This window comes from Blennius ocellaris, assembly GCF_963422515.1.
Source record: "Blennius ocellaris genome assembly, chromosome: 18".
Lineage (NCBI taxonomy): Eukaryota > Metazoa > Chordata > Actinopteri > Blenniiformes > Blenniidae > Blennius > Blennius ocellaris.
This window is the reverse complement of record NC_137667.1, coordinates 23,304,061-23,319,070: the sequence shown is the minus strand read 5'-3', so window position 1 is coordinate 23,319,070 and position 15,010 is coordinate 23,304,061. Positions and strand designations below refer to the sequence as shown.

The window sequence follows — 15,010 nt, the reverse complement described above, 5'->3', positions numbered from 1 at the left end:
CAGCGGTGAGGAGAGGAGCCACCGTGACCTCTTATGACCTTTCATCAGCTGCTCCGGGACTGAAACACATTTGCAGCCAAAACCGTCTATCTGACAGTGTCCTCAGCAAGAGAAATGAACCACAAGCTCATGTTCTGTTAATCCCTCTTTTGTTGGGCCACATTGATCCAATATCCGCACTGTGTGGTGACAGCAAACATCAAAGGGAATATGGAGGACACAAAAGCACAAGAAATATGTTTTCTTCTTTTCTTTTAAGAGGATGCAGGATCACCTGGGAGTCAATTGTCATACAAAATCCCATTTTCTGCGTAGAGATTACATGAGGTCTGGTTTTAAACCAAAACTTTTCAAAGCTAAACTTTAAAATATCATCTAAAAATGAATGGCCTCTTCATTTCTCATAAGCATCCTTGTGTATATAGAAGTTCTCAACGTGGATCCTCGTTAATCTGAAGTATTTAGGTAATAGTCAAGCCTTAAACCTGTCAAACCAAGCCTGAAAACATTTGGAAACAGAACATAAAGATTCAAAGTAAAGCAAAGATCATTTAAAAACAGCCCAAAAACTCAAAACAATGTAAACTTCCTGTGAACAAAAGTAAAACACAAACATTCTCGTGGACAGACGACCAAGTTGGATTGTTATTATGGTGACTGTCAAAATAAAAGTACCAAGTCCAGGAGAATCTAGATGGGGAGTCATGACACTCTGGAGTAAGTATTCGTGTTATTGTCCATCTACTGAGAACGTGCAGAACAATTAGATACTACGGATTTCTGAGTTTCCATGGAGACAAAGCATTTTCAAAAAGCTTCACTTGGAAACGATTTTCAAAAAGATGTGTTTTCAGTGGCTCCAAGCATTGTTGTCATGTTCCAAATTCACCTTTAAGGCATTTTTTTATACTGTATCATCTGTTTGTCAATCGATGCATGAGACAGGAATATTAAGTTAATTTAAATTTCACACATTTGCGATTAAAAATATTTCAGCTTGAGTGCTGAGGCTTTAAGTCATCAGATGTCACCATATCAATATTAAACATCATTCTATCCCAAACCAGTCCCTCCATCTGTTTTTTTATCCATCACTATTAGTTCACACACGTTTCAGCTAGGATGGTAAACAGCAGCAGGATTTAGACTGAACCACAATTTGATTTCCAGTGGCAAGAGGCTTCAGTGCGCTCATTAGAAATTCATTCTGAACAGCTTGTTATTATCTTTGGCCTCTGGATGTGTGAATAGATTTACAAGCATTAGGTCCGGGGCATTGTGCGGGGCATGTGTGGAGGAGGTCCTGGCCCCTTTGTGTTGGCCAGGACCCTCGAATCAGCTGCCCCCACCACCAGCACCTCCTCCTCCTCCCCTGGCCCCTCCCATTACCTCAGCCAAACGAACAAAAGCCAACAAACACACTGATGTTTTGAGGGATTTTAGGAATTACAGAACAGAGTATGCTTTCAAGCAGATGCAAAAAAACGGATCCACCCTTTCCACCACAAGCTTTTATTTATTTTGACAGAGTGTACACATCATCAATTCTGAAAACTCAAAGATTATACAGGCAACACCTCTCAGAGAAGGTTTATTTAACAGCTTCAATCATTACTGTTGAATCTGCTGATCATTTCTTGTTTTGTTGCTCTAATGATTTAACATCAACAAAAGTGCATTTCAAAAGTCCTGAATCAGGTCCAAGATCAAATTAAAACCTGTCAAACTCAGCCCCAAACACCAGATCAAACCCTATTCTCAATAGCCCAGAGGTGCAAATAATTCAACCTTGAAATTCCTTTCATTAAAAAATGAGTCCCAATAACAGGCCTAAACCACACCAACACAAGATCAAAGACAAATCCTCAAAAGGAGGGTCTCAATAGCTCAAAGTTAATCTGATATAATCAAAAGAATGTACTCAACAAAGGCAATAATCAGGATCAAAATGTTTTGTCAAACCAGCCTAGAACTGTTCCCTTTCCACATTGAAACCAGTGCAAAAACAACGAATCAAATAAGACAAAACTGAGTACAAACCAGGCTGAATACACAGCAAGAAGCTCAAAGGAAAAACCCCCTGAACGTCACGTGTCAGTCCAGGCCTAAACTCATTCTCACAATCTTTTGAAACTAGGGCAACAATGAAACTGGTGAGGAATGTAAAAATGAAATGGGAAAACAGCTTAAAACTGGTTAAAACTAAGCTATGACTAAGTCCTTAATCATAAACAAGACGAAATCAAGCACAGCCAGCGTAACATTTGGCATAAACTCAAATTGAAACCACTGTCAGATGGCCAGACCATCTGAATCAGGCCAAAATCAAGCAATAAACTAGCCCAAAGCCTCATTTAAATCAGCACCCAATCATAACACTAGTTTGGAACTGGCCGCTAAAACTCTGAGAATGAATTTAAACCCAAAAAGTGCAAAGTGCAAACCAAACCTAAAACGCACCCAAAACCAAATACAAAACACTTTTGAAGTAGCCTGATAGTAAACCTGAAATAGGTTCAAAAACGGACCAAGACAAAGTTTAAAATCGATCCGGCCAGTGACGTGCAGTCAGGGGAGGCAGTGCCTCTCTTGCCATCTTGGAAAAAAGAAAAACGTACATAAAATAAATGTTAATATTTTCCACTGATTTCTGTTAAAGATGCATTTTCAGTATGACATTTTTGACATTTTATTTAGTAAAAATTGCAGAGTTTGAGTATTTGTTGATGAAATCCAGGCAGAAATCCCGGGTGAGGCAGTGAAGAGCTGAGCCTCGTGTCTGACTGTGATCCAGAACAAACTGGGTCACATGATGCTGCCTGTTTCTGTTCCTCAGCAGGTCGCCAATATGAACTTTACAATAATATTTGTTATACAGCAGGACTCTCTACAACCTGTGTCATGTATTTAATGTATGTGTAAGAGAATCCTTCCCACTGATCGTACCAATAAAGTGCAGAGAATAGTCAAGCCAGTGAGGCACGCAGTACCCAGCCTCACCTCAAGGGAGTGCAAGTGAACTGAACTTTGGTCAGAATCGCCATTAAGATGGCGTTTTTTTTTTTTTTTTTTTTAATAAGATAGGAGTTCCGGTAAGTAAAAAAAAATTCAAGTATGTGATAACTAAACTTTTGGCCTAAAATAATATCATTTTCTTATCATTTTGACAGACAACCTTTATTAAAATGTATTAAAGCACCAGAATTTAACGTTTGAAAAATAACAGAAATATTTACTAAAGGTCAAAATTTAATTTGTGCTGCACACATCTCTATACTTTAATTTGTTAACAGTGAATATGAATTGTTTGGACGCAAGAAGGTGCTCTATCATCTCTATAAAATACTCTTTTTGTCTTGTTCCTGTGTTTATGTTTGTGTTGGTGTCAGTGTGACTGAAAGAGCTGATGGATATGAAGCATTAGCAGTTGATGCTGTTGGATGAATAGTGAAATAAGATGCTCTTTTCAGTTCTTACACTGTAAATCTGAGTCCAGAGGAGTCGGTGCCTCACCAGCCATGAACCTCACTGCACCTCACTGAATCCCACCCTATGAAAATAAAGGCCCAAACAAAGTCAAGACACTGTTGTAGCGTGTATTTATCAAAGCAGAAGACACAGAGAGACCAAATCTACAACAGATTCCTAAAACAGAGGAGATCCAGGGAGCTGCAGGTGTACCAAGGCTCTTAACTGCAACATCAAATATTGATTCGATTACGTTTGAATGATCTCCCTCATTAAACAAACACTATTGAAGACATTACTTTCCAAAGCACTCCTTCCTTTAATTTCCACTGCCACTGAGACTCCTCTCCGTGTCTGTGCTGACGGGCAGGCTTAATTAGCTTTCCCACTTCGAGAGCCTTTCAAGTCAACAAGGCGATTAAGGTCTTACTGGAGCTCTGCTAATCAGAGGGGAGATGGGTATCAGAGCCAGCTGGATCCTGCTCCGTAAAGCTGATCATCCGCAGACCCTGACCTTGGAAATGACGTCAGACTGGTTGTCCGAACAAGTGGAAAAAATTACAATTTTCAAAGGTTCTATATTACGCGGAAAGTCTGTCATCTCCTACGTCACTTGCTGGCTCCACTTTTTAGCAAACGTGTGCTTAAACAGGGGAATCGCAGATTTTGCCTGTATGACATCATGTGGGGAAATAACCACTCCTTTGGACAGTGAATACTCACTTTCATAAACATGAACGCACAGTACTGGAAAGTTGCTTCTTCTCCAGGGTTGCCAGATTTGACTCATTGTTTCCAGGTGAAACAAGTCGTAAGACCTGCCCACCTCATTAAACACCAGCCCAAATCTCAGCCTCTGTAAAGGTTCATGTTACAACCATTAAAATATCATATGCATAATAAATAACACACCATAAGCACAAAATTGCACTCAATAAACAAAGAAAAAAAAAGGAACACAGACAGGCTCCCCAAGCCTAATTGGGCTGAAACCCACCCAATCTGGCAACACTGATCTTCTCCCCAAGACACAAGAGTGGCATGGACATACACCACTTATTGTACAGATTCAGAAACAGCCTGTTCTCAGTAGAACTCACTAGAGGGACTTTTAGACTGCCAGTCTACAGTAACAGTAACATACAGCTGCAAGGATGTCAGAATGGAGAGATGGAGATAGGAGGAGATGGAGGGATGGACAGGAAGACAGATGGAAAGATGGACAAATGAGGAGCTGGAGGGATCGACAGGTAACAGGATGGAGAGGTGGATGTACAGATCATTGGAAAGACAGGTGGGAGATAAATAGTGATACAGTGCTTGGCAGGATGAAGGAATCAATGAACGTGTGCATGGATTCAGTGATAGTTTGATAGAGGTGCAGAAAAATACCTGGATGGATGAAAGAATCCTTGAAGAAACACATAGACATGTAAACGGTTGGATTGAGGGATGAAAAGATAGAGGTATGGGTAGTTAGACAGAGTTAAGATAGAAGAATGGCAAGACAGATGAAAGGGTGGATAGATATACAGGAGGATGACTAGATGGTTAGACGGATGGAGTGATCAATGGATGAATGCATAAGTAGATACAGTGTGTGGATGAGAGGGTAAAAAGTAAACGGCTGATAGTTGAATGGAAAGAATGAAAGTCTATGGATTGATGATGAACTGGTAGATGATGATGGATGGATGGATGGATGGATGGATGGATGGATTAAGATAGATAGATGGATGGCTTGGTGATTGATAGATGGATGGAAAGAGACCAGTAAACGTGGGTGAACTGGGAGACTGATGGATGAAGGAAAGAGTAAAGGCCAATTCATCGTCTATAAGAACAAGACGAAAGTTCAGCAGTGACGTATGCTGCTGAACAAAATGACGTCACTCCTGCCGGCGGGTTCCTTCTGACCGAACAAATGTGTCTGCAGTGCCGGCCGTCCTGGCCGAACTTTGTAGGAGCTACACTGCCCAAACTTCAGCAGTCACGTGTGCTGCGCATGCGTGTTCCAGCTCGCTAATCACTATCAGTCATATTTTAGTCATATTTAGCTTGTAACCTCACTGCTGTCTGAGCGCCGCAGCTCGATAAAATGCTGTGATGCACCTGAACTCATCACTCAAAGCTCCTGCAGTTAAAACCAGACAAACATTGTGCAAAAACTCTCTCTTTTATTACTGAAACAGCACAGGAAGTGAGAAATAAACTGCAGTTGAAAAGTGAAAACGCCGCTTCACAGACGTGTGGCTGCTGTCAGGGGGTGTGGCCTATGGTGAGGGGGCGTGGCCTGCGAGTTCGGCAGCATCTTGCGGCCGCCTTTTCTTCATTTCCTCCGCTGGAGCGTATTTTAATAACAATTCCTCTTCCTCCTCAGCTTTGAACATCTGTCTTTCTTCATCCACTCGAAAACGACTCTTTCCACCATTTTCACACTCTTGTCGTTGTCTCATCCAAATGTTTGACTCACCAAGATGGGTACATGCCGCAAGGGGCGTGGCCTGAGGGTTCGGCAGCGTCTTGTGGAGTATGAACAGTCCTGCCGAACAAACGGTTTTTTCGGCAGTTTACTGATGTCACTGCTGAACTTTCGTCGAGTTCTTATGGCTTCAAAAAGGGAGTCTGCAGGGGCCTTTATTGATTGATTGATATATCAATGGATGATTGGATGAACAAAGGGAAGCCAATTCAGTTTCATTGTGTAAAGCCAGAATAAAAACCAAGAGGCTGTTCAGTGGATTAAACGTGTTGCATGATAATCATTGACGTTTGATACTTTGACCTCATTGCTCAGATGTCTCAATAACAAATTACTGCCTTCAGAAAACATTAATCTGCATTCAGGATCTGCAGTTCCTGTGTTGTGGTAAACGCCTCTCGCCACTCGCACCTCTCCACTTGTTGACTCTCAACGCCACGCTCTCCTGCCTCTGACACCAACACCTGCCGGCCTGGAAAAAAAAAACCCCATGGGTTTGTTTGACTTGCCTCAGCCTACGCAGAGGTTGTGTTTACTCTTCTGCTCCTGCTTTTCCTTTCTCCTCTTTCTTTTGCTCTTTGTTCGAGAGTGATGTCGATAAGAGGAGGCGCGTGTGGCCGCCAGTGTGGAGGAGGAGGAGGAGGAGGAGGAGGAGGAGGTACAAAGGTGCAAGGATACCAGGTGATGTAAGACAGGCCTTCAAAACCTGAGGCAGCTGCAGCAATGGAAGTATGGCTCTCCCTACAAAGGAGGGACTTACTGTCACAACCACTGGAACTAACTACTGCTTTAGAACTGGTTCTGAAATGTAACATTCAAATGGATGGATGGATGAATGATGGATGGATGGATGGATGGATGATGGATGGATGGAAGGAAGGAAGGATGGATGGATGGATGATGGATGGATGGAAGGAAGGAAGGATGGATGATGGAAGGATAGATAGATGAGGGAAGGATGGATGGATGGAAGGGTCAATGGATGGATGGATGGATGGATGGATTTAAGGAAGGAAGGACGGATGGATGGAAGGATAGATAGATGGAGGGAATGATGGATGATCGAATGATGGATGGATGGATGGCTGGAAGGATGGATGGATGGATGGATGGATGGATGGATGATGGATGGATGGAAGGAAGGAAGGATGGATGGATGGAAGGATAGATAGATGAGGGAAGGATGGATGGATGGAAGGGTCAATGGATGGATGGATGGATGGATGGATTTAAGGAAGGAAGGACGGATGGATGGAATGATAGATAGATGGAGGGAATGATGGATGATCGAATGATGGATGGATGGATGGCTGGAAGGATGGATGGATGGATGGATGGATGGATGATGGATGGATGGAAGGAAGGAAGGATGGATGGATGGAAGGATAGATAGATGAGGGAAGGATGGATGGATGGAAGGGTCAATGGATGGATGGATGGATGGATGTATTTAAGGAAGGAAGGACGGATGGATGGAAGGATAGATAGATGGAGGGAAGGATGGATGATCGAATGATGGATGGATGGATGGCTGGAAGGATGGATGGATGGATGGATGGATGATGGATGGCTGGAAGGAAGGGTGGATGGATGGATGGATGGATGGATGGATGGATGGATGGATGGATGGATGGATGAATGGATGGAAGGAAGGAAGGATGGATGGATGGAAGGAAGGGCGGATGGATGGATGGATGGATGGATGGCTGGCTGGCTGGAAGGAAGGGCGGATGGATGGATGGATGGATGGATGGATGGATGGATGGATGGCTGGCTGGAAGGAAGGGCGGATGGATGGATGGATGGATGGATGGCTGGAAGGAAGGAAGGATGGATGGGCAGAAAGACAGACTGAGTGAATATCAAGAAGACAAGATAGTCAACCGGAGAGGAAAACAGAAAGATGGATGTGTGGATGAATAGATGGAGATACAGAAAGATGGATGTGTGGATGAATAGATGGAGATACAGAAAGATGGATGTGTGGATGCAACAAATATAGGGAAGCAACAAACGTTTAAAAATATGAACCATGAATACAAAGTCTGACGCCTTCGTGCTTCTAATTGTGTTACTGCAGGTTTTTATCAAACTAACATGAACATAAGAAGCTACCTGTTCTGGTTCTCGTGTGTGTGTGTGTGTGTGTGTGTGTGTGTGTGTGTGTGTGTGTGTGTGTGTGTGTGTGTGTGTGTGTGTGTACTTCTGGTGGTAAACACAAACACACTCATCTATCAGCACACAAACACCCAGGGCGTAACATGACCGCCCGCCCGGCCTAACCACGTTATATGGTGGTGGACATCTGATTAAAGTGGTTAAATCCAATCACATCATGTCCTTTTTACGTCTCATAACAGGTCATGAAGAAAAACACACAGCAACAGTGGGGAAGACAACACACACACACACACACCAAACCACCGGAGGCCAATCTGATGACAAATACAAACGCTAACCGGCAGAATGTGTAATACGTTTTTAAATCCTACCTGGATGTGAGCACTTCTTTATATCCAGAGCTTGTTTAGAGGCGGTCCTCATCTGTAAAAATCAGCACATTTGTCTTTCCACTCAGACCCCGTTTCCAACATTTCAAGTGAAAATGCATCATTTTGCATTTTCATTTCAGAAAGTTGTTCCTTTACACGGCAACGGTCTACAAACAATTTCTCTTTACACGGAAATCACAGAAATGCTGAAAATGATGGGGCCAGTCGTGGGAGCAGTTTTTTGTTTTTGGAATGAAACCACACACATGCAGAAAACAACAATCTATAGATCAGGAGTCTTCAACATGTGGCTCTTCAGCTTCTCTGTTGAGGGTCCTTGAAGCGTTCAGAATATTTAATGGAAATAATGGTTATGTTTTCTTTTCTTTTCTTTTTTCTTTTTGCATTCCAATGATTAAAAAAAAAAACAACCCCCCAAAAAAACAACAAACCCGTAAGATCTCCAGGCTGGAAACCGCTAAATAAGATAAAATAGCTATGTCTGCTATAGCTTTGAGGAAAAGAAAAAAAAGGAACTAAGAAAAACAGAAAAATGGGGAAAAAAGACAGAAAAAGATAGAAAAGAACATTTGAATAAAGGACAAATAATGAAAAAAGGAAGAGAAGGGGAAAAAGAGAAAAAAGAAATAAGGGGTGTAAAGAAAAAGAAAGATAAAAAGAAAAAATAATATAAAGAAAAAGTGCTGCTAAAACTGCTGTAACCGTTGGTGCAGCGTCTAAGAACAGCTAAAAAGGCTAAAATAGCCAAAGATGTATAAAATAGCTAAAGCTGGAAAATCCATTAACAAATCTTTAAAAAATCCTCCACAAAAGCTTTATTTGTTCATTTTTGAATCTCCAGACAAATTGTCTTTAGTGGGAAATCGTGGTAACGGCAGAGCTGTGCTCCAGATGAATGATGGATGGAGTAATCAACAGGTGTAGAGATTGAAAAGATGGATGTGAGGATGCAACAAATATAGTTCATGTCATGACTAACTCTTGGCACAAAGGGCAATTTAACATCGTGTCCCGTGTTTAATGATTCCAGCGAAGCAACATACAATTCAGAAATATAAAGTGCAGAAAGACACTGTGAAGACATGAAGGATCGCTGGTGACGGTCTGAGCTGCTCTCAGGCTTCAATGGAGACAAATCAGTTTGTTTGGAGGAAGATGGACGGTGAAAACAGCAATCACGTCATTGTTTGAATCAAAGTCCACCCCCAAAAGACAAAAAAACATTATATCTGAGACACATCTAGTCACAAAGACTGGCCTTGTGTGTGAAAACATCCAGTTTGGTCCTGAATAAGAAGCAGGATGTTCACAGGTTGGAGCTGCGTCTGAGCCCTGCAGCGCCGACAGCTGCTGCTTTCACTTCAGCCCTCCGAGTCTCTTTATTCCTGTGGAAACGCCGTCCTGGAGCTCCATTATAAGAAGTGTGTTATCTGCACCTCTTATCTGCAGTCTGCTCTCCAGCTGGCTTCCACCTGCCCCAGCCCTGTGTGCGTGTGTGTGTGTGTGTGTGTGTGTGTGTGTGTGTGTGTGTGTGTGTGTGTGTGTGTGTGTGTGTGTGTGTGTGTGTGTGTGTGTGTGTGAGGAATTAAGGTGAGGCAAAAGGTTTCCATCCAGATGCTGTTGGAAAAAATATATTTAGAAAAGAAAATACTACATATGACAGTATAAAGCGCTTCACACACAATCACATTGTGAATGCAAAGCCATTAAAACCGTTTCAATTTACTCCAGACATTATCCATAAACATTTCTAAACTTTTTTTTAACGATGAAATGACCTTCATCAACTTTTCCTGTTGAGTCGAGTTGATTTGAGCATCCACATACTAAAGTTTTGCTCTAACGGTTTTCATGTACAATCATGGTATGTGGTTGGTCTTCATACAATGTCTGTAACACCCGTTACATTTATAGATGAGAACAGAGGCGTGACAAGCATGAGGCCCGAGGGTCACAACCGGCCCACAAGACGCTCCAATCTGGACAAACCCAGCAAATTGTAAAAATTAAAACGAAAACATTGATTTAAAAAAAAAAAAAATGTCCTCAGAGTAGCGACTCATCACTGCTGAGACCTGAGCTGAGGCATCATTGATGCTGCCATGACAGCTAGCTATCTACAGCATTAGCCTCAAAGCCGTGCTGTAAGGGGGAGTTTGTAAAAACTCCCAGAATGCAACAGCTGGAGGAGAGGTTTTCTGGACATTTCACTGTATTTTGCACCAAAAGGTTTTTGTTAACGTGTAACAAGTTTTGGAACAAATTGTTTGGTTTGTGAGACTATTTGGCGACAAACACACTTTAGTTCATTTTCCACAAACCGTTCAATATACTGCCATAATAACCTCAAAATGTTATCTTTGCCGAGCATAAAGTTGAACAAGCCTGTTTTTGCAGAACTAAAGAATTGGTGCCAAAACTTGCTACAATTTCAACAAAAAGACAATTTTAATGAAAACCTCTGGTGGAAAATAGAGTGAAAAGTCCAGAAAACATCTCCTATATCTGTTGCATTGTGGGTATTTTTATGAACTCACCATGACAGCGTGGCTTTGAGGTTAATGCTAGTTTGCTACTCTTAAGAAATCTTTAATTTTTGAGGTTTGCTTGGTGGTTTGGCAGGTTGGAGCCCCTCCTGGGTCTGCTTTGCTCCATGGGCTTCATGTTTCAGACCCCTGGTTCAGATTTGACTCAAAACTTTTAATACAAGTTGAATCCGAAAGAGGAGAGGTGGTGAAAATGCTCACACTATTTACTTAAACTTGAGCAGAAGCAAAAGGACGGATTTAGTTTCTTTTTTACGCCATAAACGTAAACAAGTACGGACTTTACGTTTAAAGTAAAAATGATATATTTCAGGTTGGCAAACAACTTTTTTTTAAACCTTTTTTGGGGTTGTGGTGATGGCTGCAGATTTCATGTCCACACAAACACCCAACTGGACATTTTACTATTATTAATTATCATCAATTTCATCACCTTCTGCAACTTCAGCTCTTTCCAATTATTTCAGTGTAACACTGAATCAGAACGAACAAGTCTGAAGAATGTAAGAGGAGGAAAGTATAGACATGTGTCTCTCAGTGGAGGATTATAAGGTAATCAGAAACATGCTCAAGTGAAATATAGATGCCAGAAAAGTGCAAATACTTCATTACATGTTGCCTCAGAAGTAATTCTTTGCTTCCTTAAACTCAAATATTGCTTCACCCTTTTCCCTCTTTCTTTCCTTCATCTCAAAGGTCTGTGCTTCTCTTTTCTGGTAAATCTCACCGACTGTCAGCTACTTTTTCAACCCCCAAAGTTACAATATTACAAGTAAATCCAGCTGTGAACATTTCAGTATACAGATGACAACAAAAGCAGTTTCTCAGTTTGGTTTTTATTGTTTTTTTTTGGACATTTAGCAAAATACTGCAGAAACATCCAAAGCAGTGTAAGAGCTAAGGGTAACAAAGAAACCAACATTTTAAGGACAAAGAAAATAAATGAAATTAGAAAAGGAAAAAAAAAACATGATTGCATTTGATTTTTATTGAGGATCGGCTGAGAAAAGTCATTGATTGCTATAATGAACAAGCCGTCTCCAAATAAATTAAAGAAAATGTGGCTACTTCATGAAAAAACACAGTAACAAATGACAGGTTTGACCACACAGAGCAATAACTTACACAAATAATTTAATAAATACATAAATAAGAGACAAAAAAACAAGATTAGATATACTGTATATTGGTAATACAGAAGGCTTTGTAGAAAATAATAATCATATACCCAGCCAGTGATAAATAAGTGATAAAAAAGAACAATCAGTTGGATTTAAGGCAGTTTTACAGCAGGAGTTTCTAATCCAAAGGCATTACTGGCTACACTAGTTTTTTACTCTTTTGTGTTTTCAGGCGACAGCTACTGATCCACAGATCCACAACTATGTTAAAGCTAATCGGAGTGATGAGAGAAAGGTCAGCTCAGGCCTGTGAACTCTGTTTTCATTCTGGCCACAGGCAGGTCGTCCCCTCTCTTAGGTCTAGGAGCTAATAGCACTTGTGCAGAGATGCTAGAAAAATAAATTAACAGTCTAATGCTTCTTCTTTTTTTTTAAGTGGTGTCAAAAAGATCCTTTAGAAGTTAGAAGTTGGGTTATAGGCCGGGGTTCAATCATGCGCGCGCGCGCACACACACACACACACACACACACACACACACACACACACACACACACACACACACACACACACACACACACACACACACACACACACACACACACACACACACACACACACACACACACACAACGTGCAAGGCACTGACTCCTTGCCAGCTGCACATGAAGGAATTATATTTTTGACTTTTTCTATGTGCTTAAGGAGGTACACTGCAAAACTGTCCATTTCCCCCAACAATTCCACTATATTTTTAAGTTTTTTTGTGCTTTCATGTCAAGAGTTCTAGGAATGTGAAAAATGAATCTTATTAAATGACCAATTATATGCAACCCCATTGTAGAAAATGAGTTTTTTTTTTGTTAAAATGCGTAATTTTAGAAATGTCTGGCGCTTTTTGGGTAATGGGCGTGATCTCCCGATTGAGCTGCGCCAAACAATGGATCCTTTATTAGGTTCAGGGTTGAGATTACTTGGACTATTTCTTTGCAGTGCAACACCGACGTTGTTCCAGAAGCAGTGCTGGGTGTGAAGCCACAGCCCCACATCAGCAGGCGGGGCGCAGCGGCATCTGCAGCAGGATGACCTGCCGGTTCTCGGACGGGTGGCATTTGTTGATGTGCCTGGTGAGTCCCGGCGAGCTGTAGAAGACGGCGGGGCAGTACTTGCACGGGTAGACCTGCGAGGAGTGCAGCAGGCGGATGTGGCGCTCCTGGCTGCCCCTGCTGGTGAAGCTCTCGCCGCACACGGGGCAGAGGTGACAGGCGGCGGCGCTCAGGTTGAGCGGCGCCGCACTCGGCTGCGCGTCCGCGTCCTCCTCGTCCTCGCGCGCGGCCGCCGCCTTCGGAGAGCCGTGCTGCGACGCCACGTGCTTTCGCAGGTACGCCTGGCGCTTGAACCTCTTCCCGCAGTGGCTGCAGTCGTACAGGCCGTCCTCGGACCCGGACTCAGACGGCTCCGGGCTGGGTGTGTCCCTGTCGCTGGACTCCTTGGATTCCTCGGGCGCAGCTTTGTCCACATTCTGCGGCTTCGGTTTGTGCCACCGCCGGTGAGACGCCAGGTTGGCCGGGCAGCTGAAGACCTTGTCGCACTCGGGACACCTGTACTCCACCCGGACTATCCTGGAGCACTTGTGCTGCGCCAGAGCGAAAGGGTCTGCGTAAGCCTCCCGGCACAGCTGGCACACGAAGTCCCCCCGCGGGACGTGGTCCCCCCCGGTGGTCTGCGGTCTGGAAGGCTTCAGGTCCACGGGCGCTTCTTTGATCTTCAGCCCGAGCACCGGAGACGTGGTGACGTCGTCCTCAAAGTGCAGTTTCCGGATCGCTTTGGTTTTCTTGGACGGCGGTTTGCCTTTGCGCTCCGTGTCGCCGGATGCGCGTTTGGAGCCGCCCGCTGCAGAAGCGGCGGCGGCGGCGGTCGGGAGGCTGCCGCTGGATGTGGCGCTGGTACCGGTGCGGCTACTGTTGCTGGACGCTATCTTCAGGTCCATCGGAGCGAAGATGTGGTCCAGAGCGGTGAGCGCCGCCGGTGTGGGGAAAGACTCCGCGGACACCGGCGATCCGAGGCTGAAGCGTCTCTCCAGGTAGCGGTCGTGGTCCTGGCTCACGGGTCGGGTGGGGCTGTACAGCACCTGGTACACCGCCTCCGGGTTCCCGAATTGCACAGGTTTGGCATCCGACTCCGGAGCCGTGGCCGCCGCCCCGCAGGTGGGCGTCGGCGTCTGGGTGCGCACTGGGATGGAGGAGACGAAGGAAGAGGAGGAAGAGTAGGAGGACCGCGGCGGCGGAGCGTCACACACCGTTTGCTCCGCATCCTCGTCATCGGAGCGGACCCGGTAGGACACCGGGTTGGCTTTCTTGCTCCTTTTCACCAGAAATCCTCTCGGCATGTCTGCGTTTGGACGAAGGGCTGAAGGCACTTTGGACGCGGCTGCTGCTGCTGCTGGGGGGAGAAACAAATCCACTTTCAGCCGCTCGCCGACGCGCACATCTGATGCGTCTTTTCGTGTGTTGTTGTTTTGCTATTGAACCCGTTTTCTCCTCCCGAGGTGCTTTCAACACAACATAGCTGCACTCTTTTTAAGGCGACATGATGACATTGTTCCCGTCCCCCCCTCGCTGCCTCATCCCCGACCAATCAGAAGGAGTCCAGGTCCCCTGTGGATTTGGGGAGTGCGTGTGTGAGGATGGAGAGAGGCTGGTGGAGGGGAGGGCGATGGAGGGGGGGGGGGGTGGGGGGGTGGGGGGGGTTGCAGATTGCAAAGCAGATGTACCTGAGGGTTTTTTCTTATTTTTTTTACACCCCCCCCACTCTCTCTCTCTCTCTCTCTCTCTTCTCTCTCTCTCTCTCTCTCTCTCTCTCTCTCTCTCTCTCTCTCTCTC

At 44.0% G+C, this 15,010-nt stretch overlaps 1 protein-coding gene across 1 annotated transcript; it reads right to left on the bottom strand.

Annotated features, from left to right (window-relative positions):
- Nucleotides 1–13,176: 13,176 nt before the first annotated feature.
- insm1a (insulinoma-associated 1a) lies at nt 13,177–14,517 on the bottom strand (the record flags this gene model as incomplete). The annotated part of the gene is made up of 1 exon (XM_080513808.1): nt 13,177–14,517. One exon carries the CDS (start codon nt 14,515–14,517, stop codon nt 13,177–13,179), a length of 1,341 nt encoding a protein of 446 aa, XP_080369934.1.
- Between the last annotated feature and the right edge of the window lie 493 nt (nt 14,518–15,010).